The following is a 25,876-nucleotide window of genomic DNA, read 5'->3' as shown; positions in this document are numbered from 1 at the left end:
CTTTCCCTGCCTCGATCTACTTAGATCGCAGCAGGCAAAGGGTTTACAGCAGGGGGCACATCTCCGGTTACTAGTGACAGCCGGCTCCCGCTGTGGGATAGTGCAAGATCTGCTACGATCTCGCGCTATTCCTATGACGTAAAGATACGCCATTTTGCGGGAAGTACCCCTCTCCCGTGACATACCCTTACGTCATGGGGAGGGAAGGGGTTAATGGATTTGGAGCGTTAATGCCTTATTAACTAAATAATCTTAGAGATCAAGTTGTTATGTTATAATCTTACGGAAATATATTACGAAAAATGATACAATGCTTAATGTTCAGTACTGCGCGGCGCAGACAAATACACATTTGGTACATTTGAACACTCGCCATTATCGCAGAAAGTATATTATAACTCTGTATTATGCAAGCCTCAGCAAAAATAAATTCCAGTATCATTTTCTTTACATATGAACGGTTATTTTATTAAAAAATATAACGCCAGACTAGTCCAGACTCATTTTGTAGGTTTAGTGGGAAAACAAGTATCCATATTGAAAGAGCTCTTATTTTTAGGTCCACTTACCCCCTTATTTTTTTTTAAACGGATAATTTTAATAGCAAACTAATAAACAGAATTCTGAAATACATAGCTTAATTAACTATTTTCAGGCATCACTTCTTACATAAAACAAATAACCGTATTACACAGAGATCATGCAAAACGAAGAACAAAAACAGCACATTCACAATCAGAAATCGAAGAACAAGATGCGACTTGAAACGATTGCATCAGACGAGTGGTGATCGGAAGCAAACCTGACTCTACCCATCGGAACAGACTGTTCCCTCAGCTTTATTAACACACAGTTATGAGCGCCATTTATGAAACTTTTGACCACTGTTATAGGAATTCTGGCCTACAGTGCTGCGGCTTAATTAATTGCTTAGTAATAGCCAACGTTACTTGCAAGTATTGCATAGAACTAGAGCTAGGAATGTTGAAATTACTAGACCTCTTCAAGTTCCTCCAAACAGGAGGGAAAAAAAACAAAGGGTACTGACATACAGGGATAAGTTTTTTGACTACATGGAATAGGTGATGCTTTACAGGCAGTGTGTACTTGCTCAAGCCCCTGTATAAGTTTCCTTGTGTATGCTCTCTACCTGCACTTGGCGTTTCCTTCCCCCCAAAATAGAACAGGCTATGTACAATCTAACAAACACTCCAGTGATACAATTAGAACAGCTTTAAAACAAAACATATATTCAATGTTTCTATTAATGTTTCTCCCCTTGAAAAGCTCAGTATCAGCTCAGCTCTATCTGAAGCTTATTGATTATACCATTTCAGGATGGTGCTTCAACTATATGCCTTTGCTAACCTTATTCTTACAGGTACCATCAGAGATGGTTTCTTTTGATTTACGATCAGAACCATTTGTTGGTTTTTGTTTAATTGTTTGTTTGTTCTTTTTTTCCCAAACACAAAGAGAACCCACGATGCAGCGGTGAAGGGAGGAGGTGGCATAAAGTGGAAACTGTACAGACTTGTTAAATTACTCAAAGCCCCTGGGAGCTTCCTGAATACCTCCAAAATGTGTTTTAATCTACTAAGTAAGCAATCACTCAATGAATAGACACAGGTTGACATTTTACAATGCACAGAGTTAAGTGTTTTCCAAGCAGCGCCGGCTGTCACTGCCGGGCTACACAGGGGCTGCAGCGGAAGTGTTCGTAATTGCAAGCGCAGCTACCATTGAGTTCAATGAAAGCAGTGTCTGCAATTATGAGCACCGGTCACTAGAAAGGGGTCGAAGGAGCAGCTTCCGCTCCAACCCCAATGTAGCCCGCCACTGACAGCTGTCACTGCCTGGGAAAACCCCTTTAAGCTTGGTTAAAATAAAAGTCACATATAGAAACTCACCGCTGATGAATCAACGTCACTGTGCACTGCCACGGTTTTTATACCCATTTTTCTGCAGGTCTTGATCACCTGGAGACACAAAGATTTCTTTTATTTAGCACATAGTCAATTACATATTCAATTTTGAGCCATGGTTTTCTTAGAAACATGGCCATTACATATGATATTGTGATCAGTTATACGGTATTCACTTAACTTCCCTCGACATAGTTAGGCATGATGTAAATGCAAAATGTAACAGGGGCTCATACTGTATCAAAAATGTGTTCTTTCACCTGCAGGACATTGCCATAGTCAAGAATGGTGCAAAATAAATATGTACTATTCTATAAGCTTCAAAGTTAGAACACCATTTTATTGCAATATATAATTTCCTAATAATTCCTAGTAAAAAGAACCAATTGCCAAAAGAGCATTTTCAATGCGAAATTGGCATATCAGCAAGTTTAAGCTGGCCATTTAATCACAGTGCTTCACAAATTTGTGAACAATTAATTTTTTTTAATAGATCTATTTAGAAAAAAAATATTATGGGGAAAAAAAGCTTTCTTACACTTAAATAGGTTATCTAGCTACAAATGATTGTATGCAACCAGCTCGGAGGTGGTGGGGGTTCAGCTCACCTGGACTCCCACCCCTCCTATTCTGCTGATGTCCAAACCCTCACTGCACTCTACTTTCTACTGTAGTGACATCACACACATCAGGGACATGTGACTACTGCAGCCCATCACCAGCTCACTATGGCCAGTGACAAGCTCCAGTGGTCACATATCCCACTGTTGGAACATCATCACTGCTATAGAAGGAAGTGGAGAGCACTTCTTTCATGTTCTTCTCCCACAAGAAGCAGGTTTCAGCAACAAAAAAAAAAAAAATTATTGGGATGGATAACCCCTTTAAACGTTCCCTGACTTACAGTTACGTCATGGGAGGTTCAGGGTTTGGGGGTGAATCCCGTTCCCTTCAGATGACACCTGCCAGCAGCATTAAAGTGCCTCTGAGTTTCTGGGGTGCATTGTGGATGCTATAGCAGCCGGAGGCCTCCTAAAATCAAAATAGGAGAAAAAAAAAACCACAACACAACACACACACACACACACACACTTGGAGGTCACTGCATCGATATAAGGGCTTATTCACACAAATGTATGTCGGCCAGCGCTTTCACGGCTAGCTGATATACGCTACCATCTGATGCACGCGCTCGGTGTATCTGCCGTTGGGTGGGGTGGTGGGGCGGGAGACAGCTTTGCTTTGCTAAGCCGTTTCCCCCTTCTTCTCTTCCCTCCCCCTCAACGGCTCACCACCTCTCTCCTCCTCTCCAGCTGTTTGCAATGGGAAGAGGGGGGATGGGGCGGAGCTAATCTCCTGCCTCCTCCTCGTCCCTTGTCCACAGCCAGCAATGAGAAGGACGAGATAGGCACCATTGCAAACAGCGGCAGGGGGCAGAGAAGAGAATTGGGAGAGAGTTTAGCAGTCACGCTGATAAACTCCCTCCCACCTCCCTTCTTCGTCCGCTGTCATTGGCTCCCATAGGAGTTATTGGCAGCGGCCGTAATCAGGCCAGGAAGATAGTTACAGGACACTTTTATGCTGCAGGACTACGCCAGTGTGATCTGATGCATTAGAATACAATGCATTAGATGGTAGCGTATACTGGCCGGCCGTGAAAACTGTGGCTGATATGTGCTCGTGTGAATAAGCCCTTGGGCTGATCTATCAAAGTAACACATTATTTATCCCACATGGTGAATGTCAGAAAAATAGAAATAAAAATGCACGTCAGAATTGGGCTTTTTTGTCTCCCAGAAGAAAAAATAAATAAAATTACATTATATAATGAACTCACACAGCTATGTTGAGGTGGAAAAGTAAATAAATGAATAAAAAATTATGGCTGTCAGAAAATGGCAGCAGAAAATCCTTGAAAAAAAAAATTTCTTCAAAAGTAGTACAATACCCTATGTAGATTGGGCAGAACTATACAACAGAGACTTTTGGGACTACTTCTCCCATGCCTCAGGGAATTATCATTATAATGCATATATATATCTTTTTGGTATCCACGTCATGTATGCTTGGTGCGAATTGTGAGACTGTGCCCTATGTATCGCCATCTGATAGGTGCACTCTCTCCCCCCTTGTTTATGAGGTTGCATGTACTAAATACCACTGCTCTCCTAATCCTAAGTAATCGGGCACACATGCCACTTCAAGCTCGGTTTACAATGTTTAGTTATGGTTTCTTTCAAGTTTTGCAAAGATTGGTGCAGTATAATATGTGGATACACGGTTGGGAGAAGTATGTAGAGGTCTGGATAATCATGGGCCATTGTCGGATGTCCACTTCTGTTAACCTAGGGGTCATCCTAGTATTACATGTAAAGTATTATCTATATGGCTAATTTCACTGTACCGTCCTGGAACGTCCGGGGAGTGGGCTCTCCCAGAAAACGCTCTATGGTATTCTCACAAGTGAAGCGCTGTAACCCACATATAGTATGCCTCCTGGAGACTCATCTGACTCCAGAGTCCATATCGTGGTTGCGCAAGCCATGGGTCCAATGATCCATTCACGCCACTCACACTTCATACTCCAGGGGAATATCTATCTTGGTACACAAACGACTGAGATGGGAGCCTGGTCGGGCCCTGAGAGACCCTGAGGGAAGATATGTCTTTATTTAGGCCTGGGTTGAGTCAAATCCATACGTCATCCTTGGGATCTACCTGCCACCGCCGGCGAACCTGAAGATCCTTCATCAGGCTGCCCAGTTCCCAAACGCTGCGGTTATCTGTATGGGCGACTTTAATATGTTGCTGGACACAACATTAGACAAACTTACTACTCCTCAGCCCGTCTCTACTATCCCACATCCTACAGCACTAGCTTCATTTACTCAGGAGGTGGGCTGGCAGGAGGTTTGGAGAGCTAAACATCCAGCAGATCGGGAGTTCTCATGCTACTCAGCCGGTAGCAACTCCCTGTCACGTATAGATTACTTTTTTGGTAACGCCCGTACTTGTACAGCAGTAGCCAAAGTGCAGTATCTCCCTAGAGGAGTGTCGGATCATTCTCCCCTCTGGGCTGAATTTGGTAGGGCAAATGGCAAAACTAATAGGCATGGTTGGAGAATACATCCCTTCTGGCTAAGTCTATTTGACCCACATGATTGTATTCCCGACCAACTCACCACCTTCCTGGAAATAAATAGCCCTGACACTGATCCGGCACTACTCTGGGAGACGCTTAAAGGGGTTGTCCCGCGACAGCTAGTGGGGTTATGTACTTCTGTATGGCCATATTAATGCACTTTGTAATATACATCGTGCATTAAATATTGGCCATACAGAAGTTATACACTTACCCCCTCCGGTGGTGGCGTCCCCATCTCCATGGTGACGATCAAACTTCTTCTCTGGTCGCACGAACAGTCGGGCTTGCGCAGACAGGAATCCCTTTCTGGAGGATCCTTGCTCACGAGCTGCGTCCTGGCTCCTCCCCCTTCCAGCATCACGTAGCTCCGCCCCCGTCACATGGTGCCGATCAGCCAATGGAGAAAAACATCCACGGTGCACCATGGGAGAAGACCCGCAGTGCACCATGGGAGAAGACGGCGGCCATCTTGGAAGAGGAATCTTTATAACTTCATGAAACGATCTAACGGTGAGTAGAAACTCTTTAAAATCGCTTTCCATGGGTAGATTATCATGTTTGCTTTAGGAGGGGGACTGGGCAGAGAAAAAAATTTACAATTTTGCCGCGGGACAACCCCTTTAAGGCCTTCCTCAGAGGTTGCCTACGCTCCTCTATATCCTTTATTAAACGTAACACTTCCCGATGCAAGCAGGAGATGGCATCTGAATACTCCAAATTGGAGGCAACTTATGTTGCAGACCCCTCAGATAATAGAACAAGGTGGTTGAGCCAAGGAAGACAATACCTCCTATATCTGCAGGAGAAGGCTCATAGGTCCACTTTCTTTGCCAAGCAAAAATACTATGAACAAGGTAATCAATCCAGCAGCTTGCTGGCTCTTTTAGTCCACCAGAATTCAGTATCCCCCTCTATATTACGTGTCAAATCTGATTCAGGAGAAGTTCTTATGGATGCGGATCGGATCAGGATGCGGTTTCAACGGTTCTACACTGAGTTGTACAACACCAAATTCCACCACTCTCAGGACACCCTGAACGATTTTCTAAATAAACCTACATTGCCGACACTCACACAGGACCAACAAGCATTTATAGATGCGCCCTTTACTCTGACCGAATTAACGGAAGCGCTTTCGGGCATGTCCAGTGGCAGATCGCCAGGCCCTGATGGCATCCCAATTGAGGTGTATGCCAAATACCAAGACATACTGCTCCCTACATTACTTGCTACATATAATGCGGCCTATGAGAAGGGAGATCTCCCTCCATCCTTCCACGAAGCAACAATAGTACTAATTCTAAAGCCAGATAAAGATCCCCTAGACTGTGGTTCTTACAGGCCGATTTCCCTACTTAATACTGATTACAAACGTCTTACTAAAATGCTGGCTAATCGTCTCAATACCATAATACTGGACTTAATCCATCCGGATCAAACGGGGTTTATGCCCGGGAAGTCCACCAGAGACAACTTACGGAGGGCCCAAGTGGTGACGCAGGTGGGGGCGGCCGGAGGAGAGGACTGGGCCTTGGCCTCCTTAGATGCAGCAAAGGCATTCGATTCAATTGAATGGCCCTTTCTTTTTCAGGTTTTACAGAGATTCGGTTTCGGTGAGACCTTCATTCGTTGGATCACTCTTCTGTACAAATCCCCCCTAGCAGCTATTTCCATTAATGGGTCCTGCTCTCCCTATTTCCAATTACATAGAGGAACTAGACAGGGGTGTCCCCTATCCCCCATACTATTTGCTCTGGCCATTGAACCGCTAGCTATGTTGCTACGAGAAACCCAGCTATACAGGGGTGTCGCAGTAGGAGACAGGAAGACCGGGTGGCTTTATACGCCCATCTCCTGCTTTTCTTGGCGGACCCTGAATCAACCCTCCCCCACGTAATAAATCTCATTAATATATTTGGTGACTTTTCGGGCCTTCAAATCAACTGGCCTAAATCAGCCCTGATGCCTGTTTCCAGGGGAAGCAGTCTGGCAGATATCGACTCACTCTGCGGCCTCCAGATCTCCAATCAGTTTAAATACCTGGGGTTACAGATAACCAATGATGTAGGAAGGTGTCTAGAGCTAAATGTATACCCCCTTATAGATCTATTCAGGTCCAAGTTTAAAATATGGGGCTCCTTGCCGCTTTCAGTGGCGGGGCGCATTAACCTTATCAAACTGATAGTATTACCAAAGTGCCTATACATAATGCAGCATGTGTCGGTACATATCCCGACCCGCTTCTTTAACCCCTTAATGACCAGGCTTTTTTGCTTTCTTCCATTTTTGTTTTTTCCTACTCCCTTTTAAAAAATCATAGCTCCTTTATTTATCCATCAAAGTCGTTGTATGAGGGCTTGTTTTTTGCGGGACAAGTTGTATTTTTCAATGGCACTATTTATTGTACCATTTAATGTACTGAAAAACTTTTTAAAAATTCTTAGCGGAGAGAAATGGAAAAAAAAACGACATTCCACCATCTTTCGGTGCGTCCTGTTTCTACGACGCACAAACTGCAACAAAAACGACCTGATATTTTTATTCTATGGGTCAGTACGATTACTACGACACCAAACTTATATAGTATTGTTTTTGCTGTAGTACTTGTATTTTTTTTTTAAGATATAAAATTTTTTTTCAATTATTTTCTGCGGTCATTTTGTGCGCGCGATAACTTTTTTATTTTTCCATTGACATAGTTGAGCAAGGGCTCATTTTTTGCGGGATGTCCTGTAGTTTCCGATAGTATCAATTTGGAATACATACAACTTTTTGATCACTTTTTATTGCGTTTTTTCTGGGAGACAGGGTAACTAAAAAAATGCATTTCTGGCGTTTTTTTTTTTTTTCGGACGACGTTCACCGTGCAGAAAAAATAATGCACTACTTTGATAGATCGGACTTTTACGGACGTGGCGATATCAAATACATATTTTTATTTTATGATTTAGATTTTTTAATAATAGATATGGCAAAAGGGGGGTGATTTAAACTTTTATAACTTTTTTTTTTTTAGAATTTAAAAAACTTTATTGATCTTTTTTTTAACTTTACTTTGAAGTCCCCCTGGGGGACTTTAACATGCGATGCTTTGATCGCTCCTGCAGTATGACGTAATGCTATAGCATTACATCATACTGCTTTTTTACAGGCAGTCTATGAAGCCACCCTGTGTGGATGGCTTGATAGGCAGTTTGCTAAGGCAGCCCTGGGGCCATTCATTAGGCCCCCGGCTGCCATGACACCTGCACAGATCCCCCGATCTCACCGCGGGGGGGCCGTGCGGGACCCCCAAACAGCGTTCGGGGGATTTAAATGCCGCTGTCAGAACTGACAGCGGCATTTAAAGGGTGAATAGCCGCGATCGGCCAAACGGCCGAGCGCGGCTATTGCCCGCGGGTGTCAGCTGTAATAAACAGCTGACACCCGCGCTGTATGGAGGGAGATAGCGGCGCTACCTCCCTCCTTACACGTCCTGCAGCTGCAGGACGTAAAAACACTATGGCCCGGTCGTTAAGGGGTTAAAGCCATGCAGTCCTTGATGTCTTCCTTTATATGGGGAAACTCCTGCCCCAAATTACGAATCTCAATGCTTCAAAGGCCGAAGCAAGATGCGGGTGCTGCCCTGCCAGATCTGTTCCTCTACTATGTGGCCAGTCAGCTAATTCACTTGAGAAGCTGGCTGAGTGATGACCCTCTCCCCAACTCTGAGGCGCATCTAGCACATTACTTAAAAATCCCTAGATTGTGGCCCTTGCTGGAATCTCCTTCTATTCTAACAGGCAAAATGTTACCAATTCATAGGTTAGCCTCTCAGGTCTGGCGGCAGGCCAAGTCAATTAGCCAGTTCATGGACATAATAGCTGACCCCTTTGGCGTAATCCTGGGCTTCCGGAAGTGCTCCGATTGGAAGATGCCCAGGTTTGGGAACAACATGGCATCCGGACCCTGGCAGACCTCTATCCACAGAACACCCTGTCTTCATTTGAGCAATTACAGAACAAATACGAGCTACCCCGCTCCCATTTCTATAGATTTCTCCAGATCAGACACGCTTTGCAGGCGCAGTTCCCACCGCCCAGACCTGCTATTTCTCATTACCCCTTAATAGGCATCCTTTGCTCCCAGGGCCCTTAGGGACTCATATCGGCACTGTACTCCCACCTTATCTCAATACGAGCCTCTCAAGATATACCCTCTGCCCTAGTAAAATGGAGGACACTGATACCGACTCTTACAGATGATACGTTCCAAGAGCTTTTGGAATCTCCTCTATATGTATCCCCAACAGCCAATAATAAAATGATCCAGCTGTATATAGTGTATCAGCAAGACTGTACAAAATGGGCAGAGTACAGTCTACAAACTGCATTAGGTGTTCCTGCGAATATTCCGATTTTTGGCATATGATGTGGGAGTGTCCCGTTATTGAAAGTTTCTGGGTGGAGGTCACAGGTTTCCTCTCTGAACTTGTGGAAGTCCCTGTTCAACCGAGCCCAGAGATTTGCCTATTTGGAATATTAGATGAAGAAAGCTGGCAACACCATAAAAAGATTTTTCTGCGGGAATCTTTGTTCCTTGCTAGAAAAACGATTGCACTGCGGTGGATGGATCGTAAGAACCCCTCACTCTCAATGTGGAGGAAGCTCGTCAATTCAGTGGTGCCATATAATTATATAGTCTACAAGGGACGCAAGTGTCCTGAGAAATTTGATAAAGTATGGGGTCTGTGGTGTGCTTCCCCCCTCACGTTATATTCACCACAATTAATGACTTCATCTATTCTGGAGCTCAGACGTGCCCCCTAGTGGATACATGTTCTGGAGCGGGACCCGTGGCCTCTGGGATTTGGTCTGCTTATCTGATCTGACTTGAAAGCATTAAATCGTTATTTTTGATGTATCAGAGTGACTGAACCTCCCTACCAATCTAACTATACAAGGTTATGTACTATTTATGTGCTGCACCTGTCTATGACTGTATGTTCCTTATGCTACTTAATTTTCAATAAAACGAGTTTAAAAAAAAAAAAAGTAGTACAATACTGCAAAAAAAATTATTATATTTTTTTCCAATTGTCGAAATTGTACTAACCCATAGAATAAAGTTATTTTTTCTGCATTGTGTATGCTGTAGAAATAACACCCACCCTAAAGATGGCGGAATTGCATCCACCCCCTCCCCCACACCATTTCACTACACTTAGAATTTTTTTATTTCAGTTTTTCACTAAAATTACATAGTACATTAATTAGTACCATTGAAAAATAAAACTCACACTACAAAAAACAAGACCTTAGACAGCTATGTTGATGGATAAATAAAAAAGTTATGCTTTTTTGAAAGAGAAAAGGAAAATACGAAAATTGGGGAGGGGGGGGGCCTTAAGGAGTTAAAGGGCCAGTTTCTCAACCCCAGTCCTCAGGGACCGCCAACAGGTCATGTTTTCAGGATTTCCTCAGTATTGCACAGGTGATGTAATTATTGTTGGTGCCTCAGACATTGCCACAGGTGTTCTTACCTTTGGATGTCCTGAAAACATGACCTGTTGGGGGTCCCTGAGGACTGGAGTTGGGGGAACACTGAGGTAGGCTGCCCATTACTAAATCTCATTTGTCTCAATGTATAACATTTATCGGATAATTATTTACCTCACTGGTGGTTTAATCTATACTTTATAATCAGTCTGTTCGTTCTGTTATAGGTCCGTTTATAGAGGGCCGATTTCTGTCAGTTTATAGAGGGCCGATTTCTATTTGTGAGCCTGTGATAGACTTGTGTTTATAAACAGCAGCAAATCAGAAGGGGCAGAGCTGTCCAGGGAGGGAAAGATCAGCACTTTAGGCCAACGATGAGACAGGCACAATAGCTTTAAAATGTAGCACTTCATTGTAGCGGACACTTACCCGGCATGCAATCTCTCCTCTGTTGGCAATGAGAATTTTTTCAAATGTCTAGAAGGAAAAAAAAAAAAAAAAAAACAAGAAAAACTGTTTATTTGCCTTAAAAGTTATCATATTATGTAAGGCTGCCTTTTTTATATATCACCCTAAGGCCTAATTCCCACGGGCAGATTTCCACCGTCTATCACGCAGCGAAAATCCGCGGCTTTGCCCCGCAGCTATTAGGTTCTACTGAACCTAATAGCGTAATGCTCACAGTACGGAATTCCACTGTGGAATTCCGCCCCGTGAAATCACCCGTAATCTCCCGTAGCATGTTCTATTTGCCGGGGGCAGACAGCTTCCATTGCAGTCAATGGAAGCCGTTCGTCACGCTACCTTCCGTTGTAGCACAGCGGTAGAGAGCGTGAAAATGCTTCCCTGCCCACCAACGCCCGCGTCACGCGACGCGGCCGGCACGGGATAGGGACATCGGGCAGCGGATCCGGAGGAGAGTATGGGGTCTCTGGGGTCTCTAGCCTAACATACTATGTTACTATGTAATTTATCTACTTGAGGACCACTGAACAACTATAAAATGCCCTGCGAACCTGAAGGGTGTATGGAGCAGTTTCGGATAGCTCCGATTGTGGCAGTTAGCCGTGTTGGTGCAGCGGTCTATGCTGACCGCGTATCTTAACAGTCAGAGGGAGGGGAGCAGAGAATCCCCTGCCCACACACCATCAGTCCCCCTGCCCCCACAGTGCGCAGGGTACCAATCTACTGTAGGCTTACAGGGCTGCCATGCATAGATGCCTAGAAAGGCAACATCTGACATCACTATATACTATAATACTGGAGTTTTGCAGTAGATATCACAAGCAATCAAATTACCGCAAGTTCAAGTCCCCTGTGGGAACGAAATAAATAATAAAATAAACATTTATTTGTAATGATTTCGATTCTACCACAGGAGATATTGGTTGGCACAAGAACCGGTAATCCAAGGTGTCCATTTATCATCGCAATTAAAATAGGAAAAAAACAGATGCGCAAGTAGACCTGAAGTATAAAATAACCAAGCTAGGCGTTGCTTACATACGTCCCCCTTCACTAATTTTACAAAAGGCCATTAAAGACTCTAGATTAGACCTGAATGTTCTTTGATGCATAAAAATGGAGCAAGCATTAGCCTGGGCGTAGGATGCTTATTGCATATTGCAGACTTGCAAACTTAGGCTGGGCTCACATGGCGGATTTTGCGATCGGAACTGGGAAGATTGAGAGCAAGGCAAGTTCTATAGTTAATTTCACGTGCATCACACAAATACGATTGTAGGCCTCCATCACCTACTTGCACAAGGCAGCTACCATAGGGCAGCTCCAACAGATGTGGGACATGTTTCCCGTCTCGTTGTTACACCTCCAGCAAGTAGTGGAGGTCTGTGGACAACTATATCAACATCAGCTTACATAGGTTGGAAATCATATGTCTCTGGAAGGTCAGACACACAGATCCACTCAAATGATGTAAGAGGACCAGGAAAATTCACCTGGGGTGTCAGGGAGCCCACAAAGCTTCTTAGTTGGAAGTATTGCAACCACGAACCCGGACACGGTCCCCCCTCCCCCAGAGGCCTCAGACCCAAGCTCGTCATCACATCCTGTAGGTGGGGCATTGGGGAAGACGGCAGTCCCAGAATAGGGGGCCCTTGCATAGAAGCTTCAAATTGCGGGTTGGAGACCAGGGGGGAAAGGGGCTTGGGCACCGAGATCAAATCATTGGCAGGTGCAAATTCCAACCAGGTTCTAAGTAGTTTACCTAGAAATGGCGAGATGTTAGGGACTAAATTCATACCTTGGTAGGTTTCAGACCATATCCCGGGGCTTTATTTTTTATTTATTTTTTTTATTTTATTTTTTTTAAGCAGTTTTACTTATTTTCTTCAACTGCCTAAAATGTTTGCACGGCACTGTGTATATTTTTGCTGCATAACCTCTTTAAATAGAAAAGTAAAACTAAATAACCTCTTAGCATATATTAAAAAGGCACAATACGAAAGAAGAGCTGATATCAACTGCAGAAAATTACTGACCTTTTCTTCAGGATTATGTACTGTTGAATATTGGAAATATGATGCAAAATAACACCATCTTGGCCATGAAGCAGAATGCTGTAAAATAATAAATGAGAATTAGCATAAAAGAATAAAGTCTGACCTTTATATACGCATAGCATCAAAAGGCTCAAAATGAAAAAGTAACAGTATCGTTTCAGAAAAATGATAGCACAATAAAGTTTAAGAATTTTAGTTAACAGACTGCATGCATCAACAGTATACTGGAATGATTTGTTAATCAAATGATTCAGAAAGAATGAAAGCACTCATTTACTTGAGCCCTTATTAAATCAAAAGAATGAATAAATTAAATTAGATTTAATCTGGTTTTATTGACACTTTAAAATGTAAAACCCAATGACATAGAAAGGTAAACCGTGTTAAAGAATACTTATTTTGGCTTTTTTTCCCCCTAAGATGCAGCAATATTCTTAGGGCCGACATGCTGTGTAACTTAAGTCCCAGTATCCTACCGTATATACCTTACAGTTTTCTCACATCTATAGAGAACTTGCAGGCATACTGCAGCAGTCACTGAATAGTAACGCATCACCATGATAGGTTCTACACATTATGTAAGTAAGACGCACTTCATTCATTTGGCAGTGTAATGCCACAAAGCACCACGCCAAAAGTGAAGACCACCACCAGAATATAAACCACAGTGTTTGTAGCACACTACCTAATTCCTATTGACCTACAACTAACAGCTATCTGACCACTGGTTTTTCCACTAAAAAAAAAAAAAAAGCAGCGGGAAAAATGACGCATTTTCCCCCAAAAAACATTGTGTGAAATCACCCTAAAAAGGAAATTATATACCACAGTGCAACATTACTTCTGAAAGAGGGAATTAGCAAGAAGCATAAGCATACTAGATGACCAAGACTTGCTAAAAGTGTTTTTTTTTAAATTAACACCAAAGATAGTAAAATCTATTCATTTTTTTTCTAATCTCTTTATTTTCCAACTGTAGTTTTTTAAAATTCTATTGTCTGTACAGTGGTGCCTTGGGTTAAGAGTTTAATTCGTTCTGTGACGAAGCTATTAACCCAAGACACTCGTATGTCAAAACCAGTTTCCCCATTGAAATGAATTGAAACGGTATTAATCTGTTCTGCCATTCCTTTCAATGGGGCTGCCGCTGCTGCCGGCATCCCCACTGAATGCAATGGGCTGCCAGCAACCCTGCAGTGAATTTCGGGGAAGGGCCTTAAATATAAGCCCTTCCCTGAAAATCATCCATAGCATGTGTAAAAATTTTTTAAAATATATACTGACCTCTCCGCCGCTGTCGGGGCTCAGCCCCGTGTAGCAGCATCTTCTCCCTGCACTGCTCTGATGTTCTTTCATCAGGCGGGGATTTAAAATCCCCGCCTGCTGAAAGAGCTGTATCTAATTTGCTTAGCGCTCAGCCAATCACAGGCAGCACTCAGCCATTCAATGAATGACAGCTGAGCGCTGCCTGTGATTGGTCACAGCGCTCAGCCAATCACAGGCAGTTACTACTGGAAACTGATACGTTTCTGTCCACAGGTTGTGCCTGGTATTGCGGCTGAGCTTCACCACTAATCTATAGACAGGACACACCTTTAATCACAGAAGCTCCAATGCAGTGGCCGTCTCTGATTTATTCCACATGAATCTGACAGTCCCCCACGCGACTAGCTGTTTAGAAGTGTAGTCAGTTTTTGCCATGGCATCTAAACAGTTAGCGGCCTCAAATCAGAACCAATGCTGATTGCAGCAGTTGTCAGCTGTCAAAAACAGCTTATAACCACCAGGTATGGATCAGACTCAGCTGCTGGCTTGGTGACCCCCTAACAGTAATTAAAGGGACCATAAAACTTTCACATCTTTATCCGTGGACTATTTATTTCTCTACCCATCCTGTTGTGGTGTACTTCTAAGTGCAAATTAATCACCTCCATGTCTGTGCCTTGTCATAAGTATATGTGCATACGCATGGCTCTTGGGATCTATTTCATTATGTCTGAGGAAAAGTCTTGAGGTTGGAAAGCTGGCTATAGCATCATGTAGTTTTGTTAGCCATTAAAAGGTATCCTATCTACAAGATTACTTGGTTTCTCTTGCTGGGAATAAATCACATTTTGCTCCACTAGCTAACACCGTACCAAACCTTTTCTATTTACAGAGAATACAGTCCACTGAATGACATGTCTGTAAGCGAGGTGGAGCATGTCACCTTTCACTCACAGAAAATTATGTCAAGGTAAGGAAAAGCCATCATTGTATTACTCTTCCTATTATTTGACCTGCGTAGTTACTTCTTTTACCTACAAAGGCTATTCACAGCCTTCAAAAACTCAGCCTGCATAGGAAGGAAGGAAAGATTTATTGCCAACTGACTTGGATTACATGTGTTGATGAATTGCTGGAAGCGTACACTGGCTGATAAAGAAGGATTGGTTTACTTCAAAAATAGGTTCTTTTACAAACGGAAATTAATACTCTGGGGGGAAGAAGTTGTAAGTAGACTCACAACAAAATGTTCAAAATCCTAAAAACCTGCAACAGGTTTAAAAGGTAAGAAAACAGAAACATTAAGCCCAAATATAAAAGATGCATAGGTTACAAAGAAAAAATTGAAGTTTATTAGGAAAAAAGGCACTTGGGCATGTTATTTATGACGGCTTCTAAGACAACTACTATGTGACTTGTGTGGAGCATGAAGGAAACCACTTGTCCCCCCATAACGGTCATGTGACCGTCACACAATGCAGTGTATTCATATCAGCTGCAACTTTTACCTACATACTGGAGGACAGTTTAATGAGCGTTTTTGTTTTTTAAAGTAAATTCCAAGTTCCAGATCCCACCTCATGTGACTATACAGAAAAATTACCACCTCCTATAAAGGGGAAAGGTGAGCACTCTATATTGTATTATGTACATTGTATAGATATACTTAAAGGGGTTGTCCTGCGCCGAAACGGGTTTTTTTTTTTTTTCAATAGCCCCCCCCGTTCGGCGCGAGACAAACCCGATGCAGGGGTTAAAAAAGAAAACCGGATAGTGCTTACCTGAATCCCCGCGCTCCAGTGGCTTCTTACTTACCTGGTGAAGATGGCCGCCGGGATCTTCACCCTCGGTGGACCGCAGGGCTTCTCTGCGGTCCATTGCCGATTCCAGCCTCCTGATTGGCTGGAATCGGCACGTGACGGGGCGGAGCTACGAGGAGCCGCTCTCCGGCACGAGCGGCCCCATTCAGAAAAGAAGACCGGACTGCGCAAGCGCCTCTAATCCGGCGATTAGATGCTGAAAATTAGACGGCACCATGGAGATGAGGACTCCAGCAACGGAACAGGTAAGTGAATAACTTCTGTATGGCTCATAATTAATGCACGATGTACATTACAAAGTGCATTAATATGGCCATACAGAAGTGCTTAACCCCACTTGCTTTCACGGGACAACCCCTTTAAAGCATACCCACGCTGTCAGAATGCTGTCACATGTGTACATGAGGAGTAGCAATATTTCAAAGAACTGTATGACATTTTCTCCAGTTTTCCCCTCTGTAGGCTTCAATCTAATTGGCATTCTCTCCCCCACCCTCTTCTCTATAGACTTCAATGGGCAGCATGGGACATCAAAAACCCTCCCACATCCCCACTTCCTGCAATCCATCTTGCTGCTAGAGAAGGATTTCACATGATAATAAGCAGTAGACAACAAGTTAAAGGAAATAGAGACATTGTCTGCAATACTGTGTTTCCCCGAAAATAAGACTCTGTCTTATATTAATTTTTGCCCCAAAAGAGGCACTGGGTCTTATTTTCAGATGCTTAATACTTACCTAGCAGATGCCGTCCGGGTCCCTCTCGCTGGGTTGCGGTGCTCCAGCAGTCTTCCGTGTAGTCCTCCGCACAGAGAGCATTCTCTTCCTGATAATGGGGTCTGAATACCCCGCCTCCAGCAAGAGACTGCTGCGATTGGTTCAACCAGCACTGGCTCCGATTGGCTAAGGCTGCATTTCTGAACCAGTCACAGTCATTAAATGTCGTCATTTTTTGTTTTTAAAGCATACACTGTATGGTATAAATGACACACTTTACTAATCAATCCACAGAAAAGTTTTCAAAACTATAGTTTGTCTTAACTGAGGTCTGTGATTAGCTGCAGCGGCCTATGGCAATCTAGTCAACAGCTTGACTGCAGACTGTACAAACACATGGCATGGACAGCTGCACTTTAAAAAATAAATATAAAAAAAAAAATAAAAAACTCAACATTTCAACTACACTAATAAGCCACACTTGTACATTGCACACTGCAACAGGCAACGCAAGAGACTAAGGTACACTCACATGGGATGACCATCAGCCAAATGGTAATATTAGGTTGCCAGCAGCACCCACACTCCTCATGCAGTTACACAGACTTGCTTGTGCACGCCTAACAAGGGACAGGATCCCGTTGCCCCAAATAACAGTCACAGTATCAATGGTAGAAGGCAGCACTTCTTACAGCAGTGGAATAAAAAAGATACGACCTTTATTCAATCCATGGTCAAACAGAATGCCTCAGCAACGTTTCAACCCCAGCGTGGTTTTTTTTGCAGCTGCAAAAAAACCCACGCTGGGGTTGAAACGTTGCTGAGGCATTCTGTTTGACCATGGATTGAATAAAGGTCGTATCTTTTTTATTCCACTGCTGTAAGAAGTGCTGCCTTCTACCATTGATACTGATCAGCCAAATGGTACTGGTGTGTCTTGACTCCACCAGCAAGTCCAGGTGGAGTCAAGATTGACAGGGGGGGGGGGGGGGGGTGACACCCCCTGTACGTTATTGGCTGCAGAGTTGGCAGGACTGCAGGTCCTGGCAGACCGCTACGGATCTCTTACCAAAGCATACAGCGGCCCCCGTGCAGGCACACAGCCCCAGCTGAAAGGGTGTTCCGTGCCGATGCCCCAGAAGCCGCCACCCTCATTGGTGTAGAAGGCCACAGCGTGGTCGGCAGCAGGGAGGCCGCAGCAGCGTGAAGAGGCGCCCCAGAAGCCGGTCCCCAACCCCACCATGTAACTTTTACATTGCGCCCGCCGTACCCACAACCCCCGTTCAGAGGAAGGCCGGACGGCAGCAGGGAGCTGACAGCGAAACAGTAGGAGGGGCGCGCAGTATTGCAGCACAGGGGATCCCACTACAACGCGGGATAGTCCGGTCAGTGAAATAGCGGCAGGTGACGGTGACCAGAGGCGGCTAACGCACGGAACGCGCCTCCCCGAAGCTGGCAGGAAACAGCGCCAGGGTCATGTCAGACACAGCCGGGTAACAAGGGACAGTACTGCCCCGGGGAACACAGCAGGAGGCCACCTCACACACCTGAAACACAGCTTCTGCACCTTCCAGGACCTTGCACTCTTCCGCCAATGGGGAGCTAGGGGAGTGACAGGGGCATTCCTCTATGGAACCTCTGTCAAACCCCTAGCTTCCGGTGGCGTCAAGATACACCAGTACCCAGCCACATGACTCAAAAGAGTGGATTTAGGCAATAGTTGTTCACTGTATATACAGACACCAAGAGTGATGAACAATAAGTCGCTAGTCATTTTGTTTCAGCTTACCAAAAAAAAAAAAAGGGAAGAATAGTCACACCAACAAATGTTTTTCTGGGGTGAAGTCACAGTTGATCGTATTTGAACAACTTGCAAACAAATTTTTATGCGGGGTCCCTCTATGATAAATCTGTCAACAAACATCAATCTCCATGTAAAAGCAAAACAAACAACTGTCATTTGTATGCTTCAACAACTTCCCTGAGCAACTATCTGCAGGACAGTTACTCAGTGTAAGGCCTCATGTCCACGGGGGCCGCACGGTTTCCCCGTGCAGAATCCTGCAGCGGATTCCACCCGGCCCGCAGACATGAGGCCAAAAAATACTTTATACTCAACTGCGCTGTGCCTTTTTTTTTTTTTTTTTTTTTTAAACTCCTGCTTTCTTGTGGTCTGCATTTCCTATGGGCGCGGATCGCACGTGCAGGTGACTCACATGGATTTTGTAAATTGATTTACACGGTGGACATGAGGCCTAAGAGTATCTTTGGGTCTTGGGTGGCCATGTTCACAACTTTAACTAAATTTCAAATGCATTGGCTGAATTAGAACACCAGTAACTGGTGTTACGGCAGCTGATCGCGGCCAATGGCCTTCTCTACCACGTCCTGCCCAGGGTCTTGGCCAGCTCCGGTCACTACACAGGGGTCAGGGTAACAGCAGCTTATGCTTTATATAGCCCGGTGTATTGGGTCTCAAGTGAAAGATCTCAGATGATTACCTATCCTTGGCTTATCCTGAGAAGGGGTCGTCAATAGTATTTGCATGGAAAACCCCTTTAATACATACAGATTATAATCAGAATTGTCTCATTTAATTACGATAATCAGTGTATATTAACACACTAATGGTACGCAACAGGACGTAAACAGAGCCTGCACCATCCCGCAGTGGGTGCCAGCCGTGACGGACAGCCGGCCTCTGGCTGCAACAGCAGGGATTGGCGAGCACACAGATCCCTGCTGTTAACTCCTTACATGCCGGGATCGATGTAGATCGCAGCATGCAAAGGGTTCACAGAGGCAACGGGTTTCCTCTATGATGCTATCAGCCCTCCGCTATGTGATTGTGGAGGGCCAAAGGACTCCAGGCACTGGTGTCAAAGCCAGCCATGCCCTGTGATCATTATAAGTTCTGCAATGCATTATCATAGCAATCAGAGCTTTTCTGGTTCACGTCCCCCACAGGGCAATAAAAAGTTTTTAAAAAAAACAAATTTTGTATCATTTCCTATCTGTAAAGACCTGTACAATAAACTGGACACTATTTATTCTGCATAGCAAAAACCATTAAAACTAAAAACACCTCTAAAGCAATTTTCCATACAATGTTTATGAGCAGCATTTGCTGCAGAATCCGGAGGCGGACGCTCCAGATTCTGCAATGCAAATACGCCCGCGTGCATTTGGCCTATAACATACACATGCAATTTGTATACAGATCTACTTCCTGTACATACATAGGGGGACATCAGTATTAGAAGAGATGCAGTAGCATAAATTAAAAATAGAAACTTTCTACGCCATTTTACTGATCTCTCTGTACACACTGTAGTAGGCATCCTGTACGGAGAGGAGTCTGGTGGGAGGAGCCAGCACACACTGCAGTAGGCATCCTGTACAGAGAGAGGAGTCTGGTGGGAGGAGCCAGCACACACTGCAGTAGGCATCCTGTACGGAGAGGAGTCTGGTGGGAGGAGCCAGCACACACTGCAGTAGGCATCCTGTACAGAGAGAGGAGTCTGGTAGGAGGAGCCAGCACACACTGCAGTAGGCATCCTGTACGGAGAGGAGTCTGGTGGGAGGAGCCAGCACACACTGCAGTAGGCATCCTGTACAGAGAGAGGAGTCTGGTGGGAGGAGCCAGCACACACTGCAGTAGGCATCCTGTACGGAGAGGAGTCTGGTGGGAGGAGCCAGCACACACTGCAGTAGGCATCCTGTACAGAGAGAGGAGTCTGGTAGGAGGAGCCAGCACACACACTGTAGTAGGCATCCTGTACAGAGAGAGGAGTCTGGTAGGAGGAGCCAGCACACACACTGTAGTAGGCATCCTGTACAGAGAGAGGAGTCTGGTGGGAGGAGCCAGCACACACACTGCAGTAGGCATCCTGTACAGAGAGAGGAGTCTGGTGGGAGGAGCCAGCACACTGTAGAAGGCATCCTGTACAGAGAGAGGAGTCTGGTAGGAGGAGCCAGCACACACTGTAGAAGGCATCCTGTACAGAGAGAGGAGTCTGGTAGGAGGAGCCAGCACACACTGCAGTAGGCATCCTGTACAGAGAGGAGTCTGGTAGGAGGAGCCAGCACACACACTGTAGAAGGCATCCTGTACAGAGAGAGGAGTCTAGTGGGAGGAGCCAGCACACACACACACTGTAGTAGGCATCCTGTACAGTTATGCAGGAGGAGGAGTCTGGTGGGAGGAGACAGAATTCAGTGTGCTCATGGGATATGTACTGTTTATTACAGCTGACACCCGTGGGCAATAGCCGCTAACAGCCGTTCCAGCTATTAACCCTTTAAATGCCGCTGTCAATTCTGTTCGGGGGTCCCGTACGCCCCCACCCCACGGTGAGATCGGGGGAGCCGTGCAGGTGTCATGGCAGCCGGGGGGCTTCTGAACGGTCCCAGGCCTGCCTTAGAAGACTGCCTATCAAGCCATCCCCGTGGGGTGGCTTGATAGACTGCCTGTCAAATTGCAGTATGACGTAATGCTATAGCATTACGTCATACTGCAGGAGTGATCAAAGCATCGCATGTTGTAGTCCCCCAGGGGGACTTAAAAGTAAAGTAAGAAAAAGATCAAAAGTTTTTTTAATTGTAAAAAAAAAAGTAATAAATGTTTAAATCACCCCGCTTTTGCCATATCTATAATTAAAAAATCTAAATAAAATAAAAATACATATTTGGTATCGCCGCGTCTGTAAAAGTCCGATTGATCAAAGTAGCAAATTATTTACCCCGCATGGTGAACGTCGTCTGAAAAAAAAAAAAAAAAAGATAAAGAAAGCCAGAAATGCACTTTTTCAGTAAGAGCAGATTTTTCGGAGTTAAAAGGTCAACTTGTACGCCGGAATATTAGTAAATATCTTGGAAAAAAGGGGCCTTGCTCAAGGTTACCTTAAACGGCGAGAGTAGCGCCCAAATTCTCCGCCGCCATTCTCTTGAATGACTATTGCTCCTGTATAAACTATCAAAGGTGATACTGGCATGGATATCATCAACTGAAAGAAGCAGCACAATACCGAAAAACAGAGGGAGCTCGCCTTAAGGGTCGCTGAGGGTCGTGAACGACTAAACGGCAAGCAACAACAAACAAAGGACCAATAGTCGGACAGAAATCCACGGGGCGGACTATTGTGCCCAACAGCTCATGTCCACAGGCGGATTATTGCTGCAGAATGTGGAGCAGGCGATCCGCTCCAGATTCCGCAGCATTAACCCTCTATAGCATGCTATGGAAAATAATTCTTCAAGTACATAAGCGGATACCAGTTGCGGCTTCCGCTCGTGGATGAAAAAAAATCACAACACAGACAGATTCTATTGAAGTCAATTAACATTGTGAACGGACCGCGGATTTTGCAGGAAAAGCAGGAGTATGAAAGATTTTTAAAAATCCGTACTGCACATGTGTGCCGGTCGGCACTTCAAGACACGGACAGGTACGCAGGGTCGCCATCTGCAGGCACGGGCAGATTCCCCATGCAGAATCTGTGCGTGCCCGTAGACATGAGGCCTTAGTTGGTGCTATTCCTCATAAGACTTTAGGGCCGCTCTCACACTCACCGCGATTTAGCATGATTAGCGCAGTATCCGGAACGCGGACATTGATGTCAGTGGGGCCTCGCAGACCTGCACGCGGACACTGCGTTTTTAATGCCATGCTTGGCAAATGCTGTCTGTTCAATTTTTGCACACTAACATTTTTTCCGCACCTCCTCACCATCACAAGGATGGGATGCGTTAAAAAGCGCCGTAACATGCGTTCACAAACACTGATCGAAATCGCGGAAAAATATCACAATTTCAAACGTGGCATTTTGTGAAGGCATGTATGAGAGCGGCCAAAGCCTAAGGCAACCCACACGTATTCGGATAAACGCCACTCGAAACCGCAGCATTTTACCCCAATTTTGAGCAGTGTTTTTGAACGCATGGTGCAGTGTTTGACAGCACTTTTTAACGCACCCCATCATTGTGATGGGCGAGGAGGTGCGGTAAAGAAAAACGCGAGAATGCAGAATAGAACAGACAGCGCTCGGAAATCACGGGGTTAGAAACAGTGTGCTTTACCGCTCGTCTGAGAATGAATGGCAGCTTAGAACAGCATTAAGGGCTCATGTCCACGGGCAAAACTGAGTTGCGGAATCCACATGGGGCGCCCACGCGACGATCCGCAGTTCAGGTGGCCCACAGAGAAGCAGGCAGCATCTGCACTTCATTTAACACCTGCGGATTTGATTTTATGTGATTTGCGGATGCCACACGCGGAAAAGAAGTCGCAGCATGCTCCATTCATCTCTATGGGAGCGAGTGATCCGCAAAAACAGTTGCGCATGCACTGCGGATTTAAAGGTTAAAATTAATTAGGAAGGTGGGGAAAAGGCCGTAATCAGCTGTAAAAAGACACCTGTGTGAGAGCGGCCATAACGGCCCACCATCAAAAGGTGTACTGGCACTTGTTAGAGGGGCTGACTATCGCACATCATCCCTTTAGTAGCGCTCACTGTAGTAAGATAAGGTGAGCTGTGCTTACCCCTCCTCGGCTGCTGCAGCCCTGCGGTGGTCCCGGTGTTTGTTGGGGCAGCTGACATCACCGCTAGTCAGGTCACCGCTGCAGCATCAGCGCTCGTTCTCCTGGCATTGGTGCTCACATCCTGAGTGCCACAGTGCCAAGCAGCAACGCTGCAGCGGTCACCAGACTAGCGGTGATGTCAGCTGCCCCAACAAACACCGGGACCACCGACGGTAAGAACTGCACATTTTTTTGTTTTACTACAGTGAGCGCCACTGAGGGGACGGCTCTCCAGCCAGTGACATCCGGCAGACAGGTGAGCTGTGAGGACTGTGATCTGACTGTCAGGGACCGCCCCGCTCAGAGGTCCATCTGGGGGCAGCACTGACCATAGGCCACCTGTGTGTGTGGGTGGGCTGCCAGGGTCTCACAGGGGGTCTCTGTCCCTGTCAGGGTGACTAGTAGGACAGCAGAGAACCGAGGACACCCGACAGTTATGAAGACTGGGATACAGCAGGTATGGGCAGCTCACTGTCAGCGGAGGACTACACCTCCCAGGGCGCTCCGTGGCCGGCGCACGGACACGTGACCACATGCGATGATAGAAACAGCTCTTCCCGCTCCTCACCTGCCCCTTTACCAGCACTTTGTGCACGTCTATAAGGACCCTGAGCGCCGCCATCCTTCTCACTCAACTGCACGCCTGTCCTTTCCCCTCAGTGATGTAGGCGGAGCTCCAGGGCAAGCAGCCAATCAGAGGGCTTAACAAAGACGGCGCCCGCTTCTCCTCTACGCGCATGCGCCAGTCCAGGAGGTTACTAGTGGTGAAGTCTCCGTCCTGTATGACCCGCAGAAGATCTCCGTACAGTCACACAGCCGAGCGGTGACGTAGGAGTCACGTGTTGGCATGCGATCACATGACTGTACGGCATTTCCTTGTCTGGTACAGGAGAGCAGTGCCGGCTGACTGGTGGAGCGGGGCGGCGGAGCACGTATGCACAACGGGATGTTGGTTGCTTTGTCAGTCCCATCAGAACACTACCAGTGTGTGGACTATATTCTGCAGCGGCCGGTGTTGTCTCCTGGACTTCTCTTTAGGCCTCATGGCTGCACGTGGATTTCCGCAGCGCATGCCCTGCAACTCATCATTAAATGATTTTTTTATTGCTTGTGGGAGATTGTGGATTATGGGATTTTTCTGCGCAGAATACATCCGCAACCCAACCTCTCTAATTAGGTTTAACCTTCAAATCTGTAGTGCATCCGCAAATGTATTTGCGGATGCACTGTGGATCACTCTCTCCCATAGAGATGAATGGAGTGCATCCGTGCGTGATCCGCAGTAAATGGAGCATGCTGCAGTTCATTATCTGCACATGGTATGTGAAAATCAAATAAAAACAAATCCGCAGGTGATAAATGAGGTCCGGACGCCCCATGCTTCCCTATGGGCGGCTAGATTTGCAGATCTCACGCGCGGATTCCGCCAATCAAATCCGCCTGTGGGCATTGGGCCTAAATGGGTTGTCCAGTTGTTAACCATCGATGGCTTATCTGCAGGATGATGATGATGATTTACCCATTCAGTCGTTGCCGACTTCTGGTCACCCTGTCTTTGGCCACTTCCTTCAGGTTTTCCACCATCATGTTCATGTCAGCCTGATTGTATCTAGCCAGCGTGTTCTTCGGTGTCCACTTCTTCTGGACCCACGGACTGTGCCGAACATTAATGTTTCCAGAGAAGTGGCTCCTATGACCAAAGTATGAAAGCCGTTGTTTGGTGACTTTGTTTTCTAGTGATACTTTTGGTCTGACACGGTCTAGGATCGCCTTATTTGTGACCATCCCTGTCCATGGTATATGCAGCTTATGCCGCCAGCACCACAGCTCGAAGGCCTCGATCCTTCATCTGTCTACTTTCCTGGGTGTCCTGCTCTCGCATGCATATATAGTTGTTGGGAAAATGTTTGCATTGATTATTGGGATCTTTGCTGTAATGCTGATGTCTTTGCTCTTCCTTATCTCCGCCGTTCCTTGCATTGCACTATGGCCAAGGCTGATTCTTTGTTTGATTTCAGGCCCCAATTCGCCACTGCGGTCGATCTTGGCTCCGACGAAAGTGAAATCTTGGACTGATTCTGTTTCTTCGTTGTGGATTGTTATGCGTGGTACAACATTATTAGCTGTTGTCAGCAGCTTTGTTAGCTTAAAGGGGTTGTCCCGCGAAAGCAAGTGGGGTTATACACTTCTGTATGGCCATATTAATGCACTTTGTAATGTACATTGTGTATTAAATATGAGCCATACAGAAGTTATTCACTTACCTGTTCCGTTGCTAGCGTCCCCGTCTCCATGGTGCCGTCTAATTTCAACGTCTAATCGCCCGATTAGACGCGCTTGCGCAGTCCGGTCTTCTCCCTGGTGAATGGGGCCGCTCGTGCTGGAGAGCTGGTCCTCGTAGCTCCGCCCCGTCACGTGTGCCGAT

The 25,876-nt window shown here is 45.5% G+C and overlaps 1 protein-coding gene across 1 annotated transcript in view; it reads right to left on the bottom strand.

Annotated features, from left to right (window-relative positions):
• Nucleotides 1–24,130, bottom strand: part of PCCA (propionyl-CoA carboxylase subunit alpha) — a 400,750-nt gene extending 376,620 nt beyond the window's left edge. The window contains exons 1-4 of the mRNA XM_066580185.1: nt 24,020–24,130; nt 13,049–13,126; nt 10,977–11,024; nt 1,911–1,979 (exon numbers count right to left, since the gene is read on the bottom strand). Coding sequence (XP_066436282.1) covers nt 1,911–1,979; nt 10,977–11,024; nt 13,049–13,126; nt 24,020–24,073 — 249 coding nt within the window. The 5' untranslated portion in view covers nt 24,074–24,130. The remainder of the gene's footprint in view (nt 1–1,910; nt 1,980–10,976; nt 11,025–13,048; nt 13,127–24,019) is intronic.
• Nucleotides 24,131–25,876: the final 1,746 nt, after the last annotated feature.

The sequence above is a fragment of the Eleutherodactylus coqui genome, chromosome 1 (genome assembly GCF_035609145.1).
Source record: "Eleutherodactylus coqui strain aEleCoq1 chromosome 1, aEleCoq1.hap1, whole genome shotgun sequence".
Taxonomy (NCBI): Eukaryota; Metazoa; Chordata; class Amphibia; order Anura; family Eleutherodactylidae; genus Eleutherodactylus; species Eleutherodactylus coqui.
This window is presented reverse-complemented; position numbering and strand designations above follow the sequence as displayed.